The sequence below is a fragment of the Abramis brama genome (genome assembly GCF_963993115.1).
Source record: "Abramis brama genome assembly, chromosome: 17".
Classification (NCBI taxonomy): domain Eukaryota; kingdom Metazoa; phylum Chordata; class Actinopteri; order Cypriniformes; family Leuciscidae; genus Abramis; species Abramis brama.
This window is the reverse complement of record NC_139979.1, coordinates 23,028,452-23,047,486: the sequence shown is the minus strand read 5'-3', so window position 1 is coordinate 23,047,486 and position 19,035 is coordinate 23,028,452. Positions and strand designations below refer to the sequence as shown.

The 19,035-nt window shown below is 37.3% G+C and overlaps 1 protein-coding gene across 4 annotated transcripts in view; it reads left to right on the top strand.

The window, feature by feature from the left end:
- Positions 1-254: 254 nt before the first annotated feature.
- tax1bp1b (Tax1 (human T-cell leukemia virus type I) binding protein 1b) overlaps positions 255-19,035 on the top strand; it is a 35,450-nt gene continuing 16,669 nt past the window's right edge. For 2 of the 4 annotated variants that reach the window (XM_084088343.1, XM_084088341.1), the window contains exons 1-2: positions 684-821; positions 10,466-10,662. In XM_084088343.1, coding sequence (XP_083944469.1) covers positions 10,486-10,662 — 177 coding nt within the window. In that variant the 5' untranslated portion in view covers positions 684-821; positions 10,466-10,485. Of the gene's footprint in view, positions 822-10,465; positions 10,663-19,035 lie in introns of all 4 variants that reach the window. The other 2 variants (XM_084088340.1, XM_084088342.1) reach the window with 2 other exon arrangements.

Sequence of the window (19,035 nt, the reverse complement as noted above, 5' to 3'; positions counted from 1 at the left end):
GTTTTATTCAGCTCGGATCTCTTCATCCAATGGCATTCAAGGGAAGGCGGGACATCCTCAAAATCTCATAATAGATTTATTTAGAACATAAATAAATAACTTGTAACTACCTTTATTTAGTCTGTTATTGAATTAATCTCAACAAACTAGTATGTAACACAAATATGTTTTACTGCTTTTCTGTTTTTTAATTGTACATGCAAACAGATAGAGAAACATTTGTCTTATTGTTCCACTAACGTTACTCACCCTTTGGACATTTAACTCGTACGGAATTTCAGTTATCTATAAAACAACGCGAGAATATAACTGAATATGTTAAGGTTACTTGATACATATAAACATGTAACTTAGAGTTTGAGTACATCATATGTTGACAGTCATGTATTGCTAGTCACGTTTCTATTACTATGTGCCAGTGTTAATTTATTAGTGACAAATTAGCCTCACGGAAGTTATAACTAAAGAACCTCAATATTTATAGTGTTGTTGTTTTTGTTATTTGTAAAAAAAAAAAAAAAATGAAAACATGAAACATTTGTACAGTTTAAGTCAGTGGTTTATCGTAAAATAACTGAAGCACGCGCAACTAAATGCGTTATCTTCACTTACACAATAAACATAAATACGTTTTCTAATGGTAGTTTCATACGTTAGTCATAGCCAGGTGACGGTGGAAGATATGTCATGTGTGTGGTGTTGTTATTGTGCTGTTCCGGGAACTGACACGGACAGACAGGGGATGTACTTGCGCTGAGAGACTGGAAAGTGCGTCAAACACAGCGCTGGGCTTTTTTGTGATACTTCAGCATTAGAATGAGGTATTGTACCGTCTTTTTATTTTCTTCTATTATAGGTCTGTATGAGTATTAGTCTTTCCTATCTACTATGATTTTATTTGACTAACTTGGAATATAATTTTGAGCTCTGTTTTGGTGAAAAACAGTTGGTCGGGAGCATGATACGGGTTATTCATTAACTATCGGCCTCACACTTTGACTAGACTTAAAATATTAACTGATCTATTTTTATAGAGAAATAAACAGCAAATAAGATGTTGGTTTGGGATGATTGAACAGTGGTTAAATGGCAAAAGCTAATGAGCTGTAATTGTCTTGACATTATGGTTTGTTATTGTTTAGCCAGACGGCTAAAACCTGCTAGCAAGCTACATCGCTAACACTAGCTTAGCTAATATAGAAACTTAATGTATAGACTATATTTGGTATAAATATACATAGACTATATATTCTGTGCGGAATATCGTTTATTAAACTAACTATTATTTCTCGTTACAACATGGTAAACAATAAAAATTAAGTTGCAAGTGTCCGTGCTAGTAATTTCGGCCTAATAGAACCACATTAATGTCTAAAAACGGTAGTTTTGAGGTACATCGTTTTTTGACAGTCATTTAAACGTATAACTAATTAATTGGTTCCTATATTATCTAATGTCATACTTTTGTTTGTCTTTTGTTTGTGTTTTGTTAATACTCTGTGTTGTGACGACCTTTGGATTGCCAGGCATATTAGTTTCAAGGAAGTTATAACTAAATTGCCGCAATAAATGTAAGTTAATTTTTTTGTCACAGGGCTAACGCTAAATGATTGTGTAAACATGAAAACGTGAAGCGTTTTACAGTTCAAGTCAGTAAACACGTCACGGGTGACGTCACTCCTCGGCTAAAGGTGATAATGTTTTTTATTTGAAAAAGGAGGAGTTATTATGATGTGCTGTTGTCGGAAGTTTTCACTCGGGCAAATGCTGAAATATGTCGTGTGAAAAAATAACCGATTTGTTTGTTCGTTTTTTGTAGAGCTCAGCTGTTTTTAAAGCTTGACCGAGTGTCAGCAAATCCATTCTCTGCTGCTGCACTTACAGCTCTCTTATCGTACATAAGATGACGGTGTTTCTTTCTTAAATAAGAACAAAATATGTGACAGTTTAGTGAAGTATATGAAAATAAGGTTTTCATGTTTATCACGTTTACAATTATTTTTCACCTAATGCCTACAAACTAGCCAGTAAACCCCTACACACAACTTTGTTCTCTGCCACTGAAATATTATTTAGGAATTACCATGATTACAAAACAAATGACTCTGTCTTATCAGTGTGGCTAGTGTTGACTGTTCACAACCACACAGAAAAAAAACCCTTGACAATCAGAAGACTTTGTTCATTTCTTACTGAGTCATCTCCATATGAGCGTGAGACATACATAGTGAGCATTTCAGTCAACCTTAATAAAATAGTACATTTCCTAGTGTTTGATAGATGTGGTAATAATTGTATAATCATTCCACCCAGTTACCTTAGATACAATAAATGCAGTTTGCATTAATAAATTATTATATTAATATGCTTTAGGGTTAGTTCACCCAGATTGTCCCATAATTTACTCTCAAGCCATCCTAGGTGTATATGACTTTCTTCTTTCAACCAAACACAATCAGGGTTATATTAAAAAATATCCTGGCTCTTCCAAGCTTTAAGTAATCATATGGCTCCAGGGGGTTAATAAAGGCCTTCTGAAGCAATGCGTTTTTGAAAAATAATCCATGTTTATAACTTTATAAACTATAATCACTGGCTTCCGGTAATGGCCGTACGCAAGTCTAGTTCTGGTGGAAGAGTGACCTCTGACCCGAAGCATGATAGGATGGAGGCGTAGTGTAAGCTTAGGTGAGAGTAGACGCCTCTCACGGTTTAAACAAATAGGGCTGGGCAATAAACTTAAGCTCCTCTTCGCTTATTTCAAAATTCTCTGACATTTCTCTTTAAAAATTCTCATTTTAGACTTCTAATTTATGGCCAGTGTTTTGTATTGCTCTATCCTCTGCCCTTCCACATTCATCAATGCATCATGCGTCTGCCAGAACTATGTATGGACTATGAACTCGTGTATGGCTGTTATATATATATATGGATATATATATGGAGATATATCTTATATATATATATATTTTTTTTTTTTTTTTTTTTTACAAAAATGGATTGCTTTACTTCAGAAGGCCTTTATTAACCCCCCTGGAGCTGTATGGATTACTTTTATGATGGATGGATGCGCTTTTTTGGGCTTCAAAATTTAGGGTACCATTCACTCCTATTATAAAGCTTGAAAGAGCCAGGATATTAAAGGGATACTTCAGGATTTAGCATTAAGCTTTGTATCAGTAGAAAACCTGTAGTATTTTCGAATTACCATGCTTTCCTCCCTCATATCCCCCTGAGACGAGAGGTTTATGTATTTTTTGTCTGGAAAAAATCGTAATTTTTCGTCATCGGAGGCTTTTTTGGCCAGAGGTTAGAGACTGCAGCCAGTAGTAGGAGCTCGTTCCGCATGTTTTCAACCCGCCCATAGGGGGTGGGATCTCACTCACAGAATGTACAAACAGTGTCAGCCATCTTTTATTTGGAAGCTAAGCTAACGGGTTCTTATTCTGTGGAGAAAGCTGAGTAGTAGGGGTTACCATAAATCCTCTTTTTCCCGGACATGTCCGGCCATCGAGATCGTCCAAAATGTCCGGGATTCAGCTTTTGCTTTCCGCGGTCGCCATTCATTGTTTACATGCACACCTTTTGTTTCAATCTAACTGAATTCATTCTGATTGGTGAATCTGAATGTAGTGTTTACATGAACGCTAAACAAGTGATCGGTTGATGTGCGTTTGACCATTGCTAAGAAAATACCCGCTCCTCCGTGAGAGATACGAGAGCGGTGCGTCTCACAGGTGTCGCTCATCAGTAATGACGCCACCGGCCTCACGTCGTTCTCCCGCGGTCCTAGCGTCGTCCTGCAAACATGATGAATGGCAACTGTAGAACGCAAAAGCGATCTGTGCGATCTCAAAAACCCGGGCAGACTTGTCACGGAGACTCACTAGTAGCTTAGCTTTGTTGTTTAACTGCCCTCTGTAACCGGTAGGCGTGGCTTGGGAGTGGCCTCCTAGGGCAGCAAAGCAAGTGCATTCTGGGAGTTGTTGTCTTTCATCCACATGAGCCAAAAATACATTTTCTGGGTTTTCTCATTCTAGAAGGCTCCAAATTCAAAAATAATTTCACATTTCTACTACATAAATGACCCAATTTAAATACACATTCATCTTTCCAGAGGTGAAGTATCCCTTTAATTAATATAACTCTGATTGTGTTCAGTTGAAAGAAGAAAGTCATATTCGCAGAGGATGGCTGAGTATTTTAGGGTGAACTAACCCTTTAAAGAGTCTTTATTAAAAATATCCAGAACTTTGAGGGGGCTGAGAAATATGGAGTAGCTGAGTGCCCCTTGATCTAAGATCAAATCGACTTGTGTCCTTAAGGGTTCAATCGGCATTCCTGTAAACATTTTCTAAGTTCCAAAGTCCAAACACTATGAACTTTGGAGAAAGTTTGCACTTGTGGTGAGTAACTTAATACAAATTCTTTAGACACAGGACAAATTATCCCATAACTTAAAATAGTAACATTTCCACTCTGACATCGCTCATTGATGAACCACCTGACCTCACACCATAACTCAATACTTCATATGGATAAAAATATAACACACACACACACACTGCCGTTCAAAAATTTGGGATTGGTAAGATTTAAAAAACAAAACAAAAAACTAAACAGTAATTTTGTGAAATATATTAGGCCTACAATTTAAAATAACTGTTTTCTATTTGAATATATTATAAAATGTTATTTATTCCTGTGATCAAAGCTGAATTTTCAGCATCATTAGTGTTTCAGTGTCACATGATCCTTCAGAAATCATTCTAATATGATGATTTGATGCTCAAGAAACATTTATTATTTTTATCAATCTTGAAAATAGTTTTCCCAGGATTCTTTGATGAATGAATAGAAAGTTCAAAAGAACAGCATTTATCTGAAATAGAAATCTTTGCTCACAGAGAGTCGCTTCACAAACAGCACACCAGTATAGATTTTTTTTGCGTCTTGTTGCGCTTGAATGGTTTAATATCAGTTGAATGAGTGAAAACGTGTTCATATACTGTAGCGTAGCCAAAGGATGACAGAAAAAAAAAAATCATCATTAAACTAAAATGAATTAATTTTCATAGATGTTGGAACACAAGTGAAGAACAAAGCCTTATTTACATAATGAATAATTTAGCAACCAAATGTTTGATCGCGAATATAGAAACATTTGGATTTGTGCCGAATGAGAGAGTTGGCCTACGTGAGCCCAATGCCGTTTCAGTTTTGCTTTAAATAAATTCATTGTGGCTTGATGTTGAGATATTGTTTATAATGAATGCCACTATAACCTTATTTGTGTTTTATTTTATAATTAAATTGCTACTTATTTTTTATTCTTGTTCTGTTCTAAATAGCATACTGATAAATTTAAATTTGTTGTGGAGTGAGGGGAACTAAAATAGCCTAAGCTATATGTTTATAATGTTTGTAAATGTTTAGTTTTATTTACCGTTTTTTAATGTTCTTAATTTAATTGTTTATAATTGCGAGGTTAACAGGTGTATTTGGTGTAAGATCAATTTCTCTTTCATGAGATTACTACTTCTTGGCCGGGTTATGTTTTTCCATCTCGATTGTTTTGAGCCGCCATATTTATCAACGTGCGATAATTTGTATGATGGGATTGGCAGCGTACAAATGTTTCATGAATCACACGTGACCCCTGACTTCAGATGATTTCTGCGCTCGTTTCTACGTTGGATTGATAAATGAGGCCCGATAACTTTATTTTCGTGCACTTTGATCTTTAAAACTAGAGCCCGACCGATAAAGGCCGATACCGATACAAATATTTGGTGATTTAAAAATCCGCTATATCGGCCGATATATATATATATATATTTTTAAATCCAGAAACGTGTAACAAAACATGAACAGATTTTCCCTAACATTAGTTATTTGTAGTTATTTAAGAGTCCTCAGCCTTACTAAAATAATATAATGCAGTTTAAAAATAAATGTATTTTTTTTAAAATGAACTTTATTGTCACAACAGAACAGAATATATTAAAGTTCTGATAAATATAATGTATATTAAAAATACAAACTTAAGATACGAAACTTAAAGTCCTTTGAACAAAAAAAATCAACTATTATTATTAATATTGACAGTAATAATTAAAAAAAAATCAATGATGATGATATTATTATTATCATCATCATTTGTATTATTATTAAACAAGACAAAGGTCACTCCTAATTCTATCCATCTATTCCATCAAGCTACAACAAACCATTTTCAATCATCATTTGCTGCCTGCCTTCTAAAATTTACTACTTAGTGATGTACTAAATACATTATGTGAGGTAATTAACACATGGTTACCGAGTCGATCGTTCCCTGGGATGCGTTTTCATGAAAATCGAATGTAAAAAGAGTTTTATCTCTAAAAACAGATTAACGTTAGCTTATAACGCTAGTATATAAGAGTAAGTAAAAGTAAATCGCTAGTTAATACCACTAACAAGGCTTAAAATAGCCTCACACTAACACGGTAGCATAATGAGGGTCCCTACATGCAAACTGAAGCATTGAGAACTTTGTTAGTGTACAGACCGTTTAATAAGAAGATACTTTACAGGGCTGCCAACTCTCACGCATTGAGCGTGAGACTCACGCAATTGACACTTTTCACACGCTCTCACGCCACACATCCATTTTCTCACGCACAGAAAAATTGTGGAGCAAAGAGGTACTTTTAATACTAAACTAATTCTCAGCTCTTAGATTCCGTCAATTTTATTACGAAATTCAGACAAAAATACGTTTAGCCTATTCAAAATAGTCAATATTGAATCAAAATCGGAATCAAATCACAAGAATGGAATTGAAATCTTGAAATTTTTGTCAAGCAATAATAAAAACTGTATCCTATACCAGTCATTGTACAATGTAAACATTGTAACATGTTGTCACTAAACTTCATAAAATTCTATTTAGTTACCAAATGTTTTGACAATCACAATTACACTTATTGTGATGCAATATTTGTTTTTACATACCCCCCCCCCCCCCCCCAATTCTCACTCCAAGCTAAACTCAAAAGTTGGCAGCCCTGCTTTATAAAGACAGTACATTACGCGTCGCGTTTACAGGCATCATCTAGGAAAACAGTCTCGACTAGTCGAGTCACGAACGCCGTGCTACGTTAGATTTCACAAACGTAATTCCTATTGACCAGCTCACTTAGCACGGCGTTCGTGACTCGATTAGTCGAGTCTGTTTTCCTAGATGATGCCTGTAAACGCGTAATGTACTGTCTTTATAAAGTATCTTCTTATTAAACTGTCTGTACACTTACAAAGTTCTCAATGCTTCGGTTTGCATGTAGGGACCCTCATTATGCTACCGTGTTAGTGTGAGGCTATTTTGAGCCTTGTTAGTGGTATTAACTAGCGATTTACTTTTACTTACTCTGTGCCCCATATACTAGCGTTATAAGATAATCTGTTTTTAGAGATATAACTCTTTACATTCGATTTTCATGAAAACGCATCCCAGGGAACGATCGACTCGGTAACCATGTGTTAATTACCCCTACAGTAACGCACACTTGGATTTCACACACGTGTAAAAGAAAAGCTAACTTTTATGCACAGGCTAGCTGCTATGTTTGATACTTTTTCTCTCTGTCTAAATATTCACTCCTCGCGTGCCTAACTTACGTTTTACAATGCAGGGACTGGAACTACAGATATGCTAGTTATAAATACAGTAATCATTACTTTATTTAGGTAGAATAAGTTTGTTGTGATTTCCAAGCTCATTGATGTTAGCAGACTTCCTTGTAGAGTGCGCTCTGGTGGACAAACTATGCAGCGCCAACACTCATAACATGGTTGCAGGGTGTTTCGTCTGCTTTTATTTTATTTTTTAAATATTCATTTATCGGCCGTTATAAATGCCGATACCGATAGTTTGGAAAATGCCTAATATCGGCCGATAATATCGGCCCGCCGATATATCGGTCGGGCTCTATTTAAAACTTTGCAAACCTTTACGTTCACAAACTATATTACACACTGCATGAAAGGTAATATTTGAAAAAGCATAAAAGGGGCACTTAAAAAACAAAAACAAAAAAAAAAACATTAAAAAACCTTTTAAAAGATTTCACAACCATTTTTCTACTCCTGGTTGCATGACAACAAAATATAGTTATTAAAACAATTAAAAATCAAGCAATATTAATGTCAGCTTGCCTCATGATGTTCCTATTCTCATACTTCATCGTTCATTCATATAAGGTTAATCAAGTCCAGGCAGGCCTTGCTGAGTTTTATAGTGTTTAGATATATAATTGTGTGTGTTAGGGAGATGTAAAGGTGTGAACTGTTATTTTTGTTTTTGGCGTCTATCCGATGTTTTGCCTAGTTCTTGATTTGGAATAATCTCTTGCAATTGTAGATATCCAATCAAAACTTTGCTCTTTGAGCCGCCCTCCATAGACACACATTTTTAGAATGTGATGAAACTGTTTGTGCAAGTAAATCACTCGCATGTGAGACAAAATTTTCATGCTTGCTAGGCGACTCAATAATTGTTAGATTTTGCTTGCCAGTGTTTGAGTTAGAGGCTAATTTTAGCACAGATATATTTTCACTCGTCTTGAACACTCTGAGTGCTTGAGAGTTTTGCTCTCTGTCTTTAAAGCGCACTGTTGCATTTGATCTCAAGGTCAGCGTATTTGATGTACCACAACAGTTTAAAGGGGTCCTATTATGCTTTTCCAATTTTTCAACTTAAGTTAGTGTGTAATATTGCTGTTTCAGCATTAAAAAAGATCTGCAAGGTTACAAAGCTCAAAGTCCATTCCAAAGGGAGATGTTTTATTTAACAGAATCCCCTTTTCAAGAACTACAACGAACGGCTTGTTTGGACGACAACGGGATTTTTCTGGATTATATGAAATCATAATGTTTCTCATTTAAATAATCCACGCCCACGGAATATGCAAAAAGCTTGAGGTTGAGCTGCATGAGAGAAGACAGTGTTGTCGCTATGTCAAAGAGACATTTTTTTCCAAAACTTATTTGTTTGACCTTCCTAAGGCTGACAAACTTAGAGTGGTTAATTTATTTTAAACAGTGTTCCTGAACATTAAAATCCCAACTTTTATCTGTGTGCTGCACATTTTATGGAGAACAGCTTGTTTTCTTTTGCTTTTGTAAGCTCTCGGTTTTGTTAGTTCACCGCTCCTTAGGAAAATTAACCATGGTTTTGTGATCGATTAGTGTTTGTATTAACTTAGTTTTCTGACAAATATCACGATTAAATGGTGGATAACATATCTTTAATGAATTAAATAATTACAAAAAAACCCCCACACCACTCTGAAACGTCCTGTGAAATCCGTGCTTGCAAAGTCTTTGCATGAAATCCGTTCTGCACGATCCTCTTGTTCGTTAAAATTGTCAGGGTCTGAATCAGGCTTGAATTGGTTCGAAATTGACGCCATCCTCAATATTTACACTAGAGAAGAACTTGCATTTATAGAGGGGCGGGACATTTACTGAACAGACGCTAAGCGCTGCCAATCACAACACACAGTGGGCCAGCTAACCAATCACAGCACATTTCGTATTTCGGAAGGAGGGGCTTCATCGAAATCAGTGTGTTCGAGCCAGACTGGGGAGAGAGGAGCTGTAATAATGTAAAATATGTGAAAAATAATGAGTTTTTTTAACAATCAAACATGAAAACATATTCTAGACATATCTCAAAAACAAAATCAAGATTTTGTAAAAGGGCATAATAGGACCCCCTTAAGCACAATAAAATGCGAAAGAGAACTTAGTTCAGTACTGTGAAGGTGTGTGACTGTGCTTCCGGTGTACTTGTTTAGAAACACAGCGAATGAACAGCATGCAAATTAAAAGTTTAACTGGCAAGTAATTAAAACGCATGCAAATAAAAAACTTTCGGGATGGTGAACTGCAATATCACGTGAGCGCAACCTACCACTGTATTGCTAAACGTGATGTGAATGTATGTCGCAGTGTACAGTATGTTGGGACGGGGGTGCCAGAACTGCAACTGATACTATGAAACGATGTGAAACGTTACTACAATCTTTCTTCAAAAGCAGATCATGGAGACATTTTAATCATTAATGATCTATAATCGTGATATTGCACACCCCCACATAAAAAGGTGTTCATGATTCTTGAACTCTTCATGTTTCTTTTTCCTCACATAGTCAAACAAAGTTTGACTCAAATCAATATTTTGTATCAGTTTCTTTATTTATTTGGTAACAAGTGGGCATACAGTCAGTACAGACCCAGTGTGCCTGCATCAGAATCATTTTACAGTAATATATCTGTTTTTACTTGTGTGTGATTTTGAAAATTGATTCATAATGTTACTTAAAGACATTCACCCTAGATTACTGTAGAATCTGGCACAGAATATTTTTAGATGTTTCTTCTCTGTTTCACTTCTCTTATGGGTCCTGTCTTCCCACAGAAACAGCTGCTGATAGACAGATGGCTTTATTCCTGGAGGGGACAGCAGCAAGCAGCACCATGGAAACGTCCAATTTTGCCCATGTCATCTTCCAGAATGTGGGGAAAAGTTACCTTCCTCATGCAGCATTAGAATGCCATTACACCCTCACGCAGTTCATTAAACCAAATCCCAAGGATTGGGTCGGCATATTCAAGGTGACTCTCGCTTTCATTTTGCCTCTGTTTTTACCTTGCTTTTCTGCCATGTTCTGTACAATTCTTGAATATGAAGTATCTACCAAAAGAAATCTAGATAAGAGATTGTATCTTCACTTGGCTTCTTCTGTTTCATCTCATCACCATTCCACCTCTAAACAAGGCACTGCCACTTACAATTATAAGATTCTCCAAAAAATTTAAATAGACTATTTCTCTCTCTCTCTCTCACACACGCATACACTCTTTTATTCGCTAATTCGGTGCTTAGTTTTCATGCACATTATCCATGCACTGCGCTGGAGCGAAAGTTGTGGTGGCCACTGTGGCTAAATGTGAAATTTGCTGTGCATAGAGTTAAAATATAATATTTGATATCCAACTATCCCATTATATTCAACTAAATTATATAATGAAACGTTATTAAAGTGAAGTATTAAAATTCAAGTATTTAGGTCAACCCATTGTTAACCTGTTGGGCTTTCTGGCCCTGCTTGTTTTACGTCAGATCTACCTTCACTTATTTCACGACAATGTTCAAATCAGCCAAGTTGGTTTCCTACCATTTTATAGGAATCATGTGGGATGTTCCTGCAACTCTAACGTCTTGATTCCATTTTCCCATCTTCAGTTTCCACAGTGTGAAAATTACAAGGCCCTGCCGTCATATTTGGCAGTGAAATATTTGGGGAGCCGCCATTACTGGTGCTTAACATAATATTGGATTTACTGCTGGTCACTTAAATGTTTCCTGCTGTAAATGATTTTCAGAACCATATTTTGCTTTAGTCTGACCCAGAAAGACTGCTTTTTAGTAGGTATCATTTTAGATCATATAACTGATGTTATATAGAGAGTTAATGTCTGTGCTTGATGCATACTAGATTCCGGTTCTAAAGCAGGCTATATAGCCAGGTCAGTTCTCTTTTCCCTGCAAGCCATTAAAGGGTTAGTTCACCCAAAAATTTAAATTCTGTCAGTAATTACTCACCCTCTTGTTGTTCCAACCCCATAAGACTTTCATTCATCTTCGGAACACAAATTAAGATATTTTTGATGAAATCTGAGAGCTGTCTCACTCCTCCACAGGCTTCTTTGTAATTGAAACTTGCTGGCCCTTAAAGTTAGTAAAGACAATAGCCGCTTTCCGACCGGAGGAACCTTTTCACAGTTCCTAGAACTATTGGCTAAAGTACCCGGATGTCGGCGTGTTCGCACCGCAGGAACTAGGAACGATTTTAGTTCTAGGAACTCCATTTGGAGGAACTAATTTGGGTCCTACTTCAGAGTAGGGTCTAAACCAGCACTATAGGAACTACCCGTGACGTTAGTGTACGCTGATTGATCGAACGCACGCGGAACACCAGCACCCGCCATTTTTAAAACGGCTAGAATGTAAACACCACAGATTATAGCCTATATATTAACTCCATAAACTAACTATAAAACATGGAAAACAGTGATAGATGGGTCTCTAAACCTTTATGCTGAAGATAAAATCCAACGCAACTTTGAGGGGACCAAGTCAAACATGATTATGTTTATCTGCCCAGCTAGCAACACTGGACATCAACCACACGGCATAGGCTAATAACCTTTTTTTCATATACTGTCTACTTTCTATAACAGTTCTATCTAATAACATATTAAACAGTACTGTTAGACAGATCGCTAACTAATAAACACAGAGAATGCGAGCATTGTTTGCTCTGGCGTTCTCAGCGCCGCCAAAATAAAGGTCCGTCGCGCCGTCAAAATAAAAGTCACCGTGCTTGCGTCACTCCCTTACCCCTCCTACCAGTTCCTATGGCCACTTGGCCAGTGCGAACGCAAACAGCAAAACTGAGTTTGGGGGAGAGTAGTTCTTAGAACTGTTTAGAAGTGGACAGTTCCTAGAACTAAGTTCCTGTAACTACTTGGTCGGAAAGCGGCTAATGTTTAAAATAGTCCAAAGCCGCGTTTCCACCGAAATTACGCGGAACAATTTGTCCCAGGAACTTTTTTCCCAGGAACTTTTTTTGCCCCAGACCGGTTGCTTTCTGCGTTTACACCGCGGTCTAAAGTACCGGGAAGGTAAACTGCGCGCAACTGCTCCTCCCAGTCTGCGACAGACAGTAATCAGTTTTGAGCGCCACATTTATAATAAGTATGGAGGAGATTCAAACTGTGCTGCAGTTATGTATTGGTTTACTAACGAGGTAATTAACAAAACAAAATAGACGAGCACTGATACTAAAGCGTGTTCAGAAAACTCGTATGCGACGTACGGTATGTTATCAGTTATTGTGAGCCTGGGACGAACGCGCAAAAATTTCCTCTTTCGCAAATACGCTTAAAAAAAGCCTGAACCCCGTCTATCAATCATAAATAGTGACAGTCTTGTAAATAGTTGTTTGTTACTAACCTCAAAGCGCTATTTCAATCCTGTTATAGTAAATTTATAACATGGTTTGGAGTGCCTTGCAATAGATGACAATGTGTAAAATAATGACTTAATAATAAAAGCTGTGGCAGAAAAGAGACGAGCACTGATAAAGCGTGTTCAGTAAGCTCGTAATGCTAACGTTAGATATAAAATTTGTATGTTATCAGCTATTGCGGACATTGACCGTGAGATGGCTGGGACGAACGCGCAGAAAGTTTCCTCTTCCACAAAATAAAGCCTGAAACTCGTCGCCAGTCCACCAGTTTTTTTTATTAAATTCCATATTTGCAGACAGACAACTCTTACTGCATGAAGCCACGACACGAACCGCAATAGATTTTTTTAAAAAGGGAGGTTAAAAATAAATAAAATGCTGCGTGGAGTCATCCAACCAAAATGCGGCGTGAACACAACCAATCAGCTTGTGCAGTGCACAAGTCCCACCCCTGAAAGTTCCTGAACTTTGAAAAAGTACTACCTCGTGAGCAGGGACTATCGGAGGGGGAAATATTTACCCGGAACTTCATTTAGACCCTGGTTCCTGCGGTGTAAACACATCGAGTACCAGCCCAAAGTTCCTAGTTCCTGGGGAAAGTTCCTGCGGTGGAAACGCGGCTCAAGTGACTAAAGTGGCTCAACCATAAGTTTATCAAGCGATGAGAATACTTTTTGTGCGCAAAAAAACAAAACAAAAATAACGACTTTAGTTTAACAGTGCAGCGCTTCTGGGTTGTACGTCAGGATGTAGGCTCACTATTAGCCAGCATCACACGCATCACACACATGACCAGCGTTGGCCAATAGTGAGCCTACGTTCTGATGTACAGTACAACCCAGAAACGCTGCGCTGTTACGTGAAATCACTCGAGGCCCACACAGAAGAAATGAATAGTTGAATAAAGTCGTTATTTTTGTTTTTTTTTGCGCACAAAAAGTATTCTCGTCGCTTGATAAACTTATGGTTGAGCCACTTTAGTCACTTGGACTATTTTAAACATTGTCTTTTCTAACTTTATGGGCCGGCAAGTTTCAATTACAAAGAAGCCTGTGGAGGAGTGAGACAGCTCTCAGATTTAATCAAAAATATCTTAATTTAAGTTCCGAAGTTGAACGAAAGTCTTATTGGGTTGGAACAACATGAGGGTGAGTAATTACTGACAGAATTTTCATTTTTGGGTGAACTAACCCTTCAATTTGCTCGTCTGCTATGGTTTTTGAGGAAAATGTTTGGTCACACTTTAGTTTAGGATCCAATTCTCACTATTAACTATGACTTTTGCCACAATAAACTCCTAATTATTGCTTGTTAATAGTTAGTAAGGTAGTTGTTAAGTTTAGGAATTGTGTAGGATTAGGGGATATAGAATATGGTCATGCAGAATAAGGCATTAATGTGTACTTTATAAGTACTAATAAACAGCCAATATCCTAGAAATATGCATGCTAATAAGCATCTAGTTAAAAGTGAGAATTGGACCCTACACTAAAGTGTTACCAAATGTTTTTATGGAGAGCTCATTAGGAAATCAATCTCTTTTTAAGCCTGAAGAAATGTTGCGACTCCCTGAACCGATGGGGTGTGCATGTCTTGTTCACGTTATTCGGGAAAAACTGTGAATCATATCCAGGAAAATATCAGTCACAAATGTTTCCCCTTCTAACAAGGTTTTCAACAAGTGAGCATGAACATTTACTACCCGCTTGTATAAAAGAATGCGGTTTGAGTATTTGTGAAAGATCTTGGCAGTTTGCTCTGCAGTGAAAAAAAAGAAAAGAAAAAAACTATAAAATATTACAACCCACTGGTAGTTTGAAAATTCCACTATGTTGGCACAAAACAGTGAGTCATGCCGGAGTGTAGTTGAACGCGAATGTGGACATGACGGTGTGCATGGGAATGAAATATGTGGGTTGGCAGAATAAGTGGGGTGTTTTGGCTCCGTCTCTCTGCTTTCTGGAGTTCCCCAGCTACTGCTGAATGAGTGAACATAAAACAAACTGTATTTACAGCATTATGGATGTGAACTGTATGGTGAGAGGAAATAAAAGAGAACATCTGACTGCTGTAGGTTAGTGGAGGGGGAGTTGAGTGTGGTCACTGTCAGGGTTTAGTATCTGGGTTCGGATCCGACCAGATCAAAGTGGTGTTTTAGAACTTTTTACTTTGCGTGTGATATAGCGAGTCTGATGAAGCTGTTTTATGGCCAGCTGTCAGGAAGGCTGCTGCTTCTCAACAGCTCTATCACATTGTGGCCAATGTTCTTGATTAAAAGATACAATCCCACCCCCCATGAGAAACAGGTACCCCTTTAAAATCTTTGGAAGGTGGATTAAAATCTCCAAAGTCCACAGACCATCTGATGCGTATCACACAGAAGAGTTGTCTGAAATCACCAGTTTTGTTCTGATTGACTTTGAGTTTGTCAGGTTACATTTAAATGATTCAAAGATATTTAAAGTTTTGCTCAAGTAATAAAAAACAATATATCCTTGAGCACTAAGTGGTATATCTGATTTCAAATGAATGAAATGTATGTATGTATGTATGAATGAATGAATATATCTGATTCTATTCTGATTCACAAGCGGTAGATTTGATTCCAATTTTCATTTGATTGGATTCAATTCTGAATCATTTTGGCATATTCAATTATAATGTCTGTTTTGCTTACAGGTGGAAATAAAACTTTCTTTATCTTAATGCTGTAAATTATTCAGAGAACCTTCTAATGTGGTACATTAGAGCAATATTAAATATTAATTTCACACATCCATATATACAAATATTCCCATATGTGGTTCTTAAAGGATTAGTTCACCTCAAAATGAAAATTTCCTGATAATTTACTCACCCCAATGCTATCCAAGATGTCCATGTCTTTCTTTCCTCAGTGGAAAAGAAATTAAGTTTTTTGACGAAAACATTTCAGGATTTTTCTACGCACAATGGACTTCAATGGTAACCAGAATGTTGAAGTTCAAATCAATGCAGTTTCAAAGGGCTCTGAAGTGCTTCAAAGGGCTCTGCACGATACCAGCTGAGGAATGGGATCTTATCTAGCGAAACGATTGGTCATTTGTACTTTTTAACCACAATTGTTCGTCTTGTGCTGGCCATGCATTGCGTCATCACGTTGGAAAGGTGAACTAATCCTTTAACTGGAAGAAGCTACAAGACTTTATGGCAATAGTCAAATATCTGGTTTTGAGAGGTTTAGGCTACGTTCACATTGTCAGTTGTTACTTACAGGTGTGACTCTCAATGTCCCGTTCACACAGCAACTTACAGTAGTGTCGAATACTGTCTGTATGTGCAATGGTAACAGTGACCAAAGTAATATCAAAGATTGCTACATCCATAAAACTGAAAAGTCTTTGACACAACAGGAGTCCAATCATCCACGAGTTCAACCGTCAAATCTTCATTAACCTACAGCAGCTTTTATATCTGGGAGGAAAGCGGAGCACTAGTTGTCCAGTCTGGTTTCGTTCACACAGCAAGGGTTTTCCTAGGGCAGGACTTAAAAACAGGGAAAAAAATCAATCGCTTCACCATGAGCAGAATCTTTATTTTACGTTTCTTGTGACTAACCCTCGTAACTCCAGTGGATCCTCAAACTGTCGGCAAAACCTCATACAGTAGCTCCACCCGTCCTGCACACATTTTGGAGACCATCTCTGCTTGTTTGCAGTATAAGAGTAAATGAAGAACTGGTTCTTTGAATAAGTACAGCGTTTTCTTCACTCAAAAAACACGATGTTTGTAATGGCTAATATTTTATGTATTTGAAGAGCAGAGAAGAGTGTCTTAGTTTGGTATTTGCCAATACAGCCTTTTATGACACAATATTTTGGCCAAATGTATTAAACGCCCACGTAGCAACAATAAACTTTGTAATTTGCAAGTTGATGAAAACATAATGCAATCCGCTTACTGTCTCAGATGCGACCGTTCTAATGACTGACAAAACACAAATCTCTGACATTCACAGGTGAAAAACCTTAACTCTGATTGAGCATGTTTCCTGAATAGTAGCTGTACTACACTAACCTGCAGGTTTCGCTGATTTCAAAACACACACCATGCTGGATATTAATCTGCCATTCATGTTCACTTAAATGTAATGTTTTAACGGTTGGAGACACATCCTTGGAAAAACTCCTGAGATCCAAAAGCTAATGTCAGTGCATTGCCACTACTTACCTATGATGATTAGACAATCGAGCGCTGGCATTTCGCTCACGTTGGATGTGAAAATGTATGAGTTTGAGTTTGGTGTGAACTATAGAATTCGGTTGTCACTAACTGAACTGACTGAAATAACTGAACTGTGTGTGAATGTAACCATATCAAGGGCTCAAATGCAGGACAGACAACCATATTCTGCTGCTGTGTGAACGTGGCTTTAGTGTACCAGGGAAACTCCTACTTTTGAGTTGGGTAATGTTGTTATTATTACGACACACGTGATGACATAAGATGACACGTGATACACTCAGGGAAGTTTGAAATCCACTATTCTTCTGTCATGTTTATTATGCTTGAAACTCTGAAAGCCAATATATTTTCGACTCCACTTGAAGGCCACAATATATATCAAATGCCGATGCAATTCACAAAGCTAAACTTCCTCATTTAATGCAGTAATGGCAGTTGGTCCTTGAGAACAACGATTCTATAGATAATTGTTCTTACTTCCCGAAGGCAATCTGTTTATTTTCTCAATTATGATGGAACTTACTTCATTGTTATGTGAAATTGCTAATATATTTTTACGACATTATTATTATGTGACATGCCATTGGATAGCAGTGTCTTCATATACCCTGAAGGAAAGGCATGTTCCTCCAAACAGAGCTGACTGACTGCACCCAGAGAAACAGAATAACCTCTGGCGGTGAAGGGCACAAGATCATAAATCTTAACATGGCTGTGTCTGTGTTGACAGACAAAAGGCAGCCGCGCCAAACACCAGAAAATTGCAAGACCTGTTCCATGAGTCATTTGCCTGGAGCGGCAGGTAGTCGCAAGGCTATCATTGCCACCTAGTGTTCAGGAGAATAACTGTTCTTACCTGAATGCCAGCTTCATGAAAAGTCTGGGTACATTTCTTGAAATCAGAAAATCCTAATACAGTGTAATTCTGATTCAAACAATGAAAAGCGACAACTACTTCCCCCTCTTAGTCAGTTATATCCGAGCCATAGCATTATCTGTGTGACAAGATGACATGTAGGGATTTTTTTAAGGAGAAATCCACTCAGTGTCATTTGCCTTTTTGCCTATTGTTTCTTGTTTGAGCAGGCATGCTGCCTGTGGCTCTCCTGAAGTTGGAATGGTTACAGAGAGTGTCTAGTTGAAAAACTTGTGAGCGTCATGTTGGATTGTCAGAACACGCCATCAGACTAACCATGGAGAAGGTGAACACTGCTTTATAATTATCCTGTCAGCAGCACAGTAGATGCTCTCTGTACTGCATCCTGATATATAGACCCGCTGGTTCCAATGCAGCATGTAGCCAGCACAGACAGAGTCATGGGCCAAGTCTGTGCGTCATTTTGAGTCAGGGAATCAGGTACTTTCTCACAGACACTGGGATGTTCTGTGGTTCTCTGTGGAGTTTTATTCATTTATTATATGCATAATACATATACACGTTTTTTTTTTTTTTTATTGCATTAGGCACCCCATACTGTGACAACAGTATATCATTTTTTTTAATGTGTTGCTTCAAAAGTGTGCTTGTTTGATATTTTGGTATCTGCAATTATATAAATGTTTAGGTCTGTGTGAAGTATCCAAATACCAAATCATATTTTGTATTATTATGTTTTTTTGTAGTTTTATTAAATGTACGTACTAATAAAGTAAGTACTGAAATAGTAATCCAGGACATTAAAGTAATCATCCTAATTAGTCATTTTCATCTGTATTTTTACTGTATTAT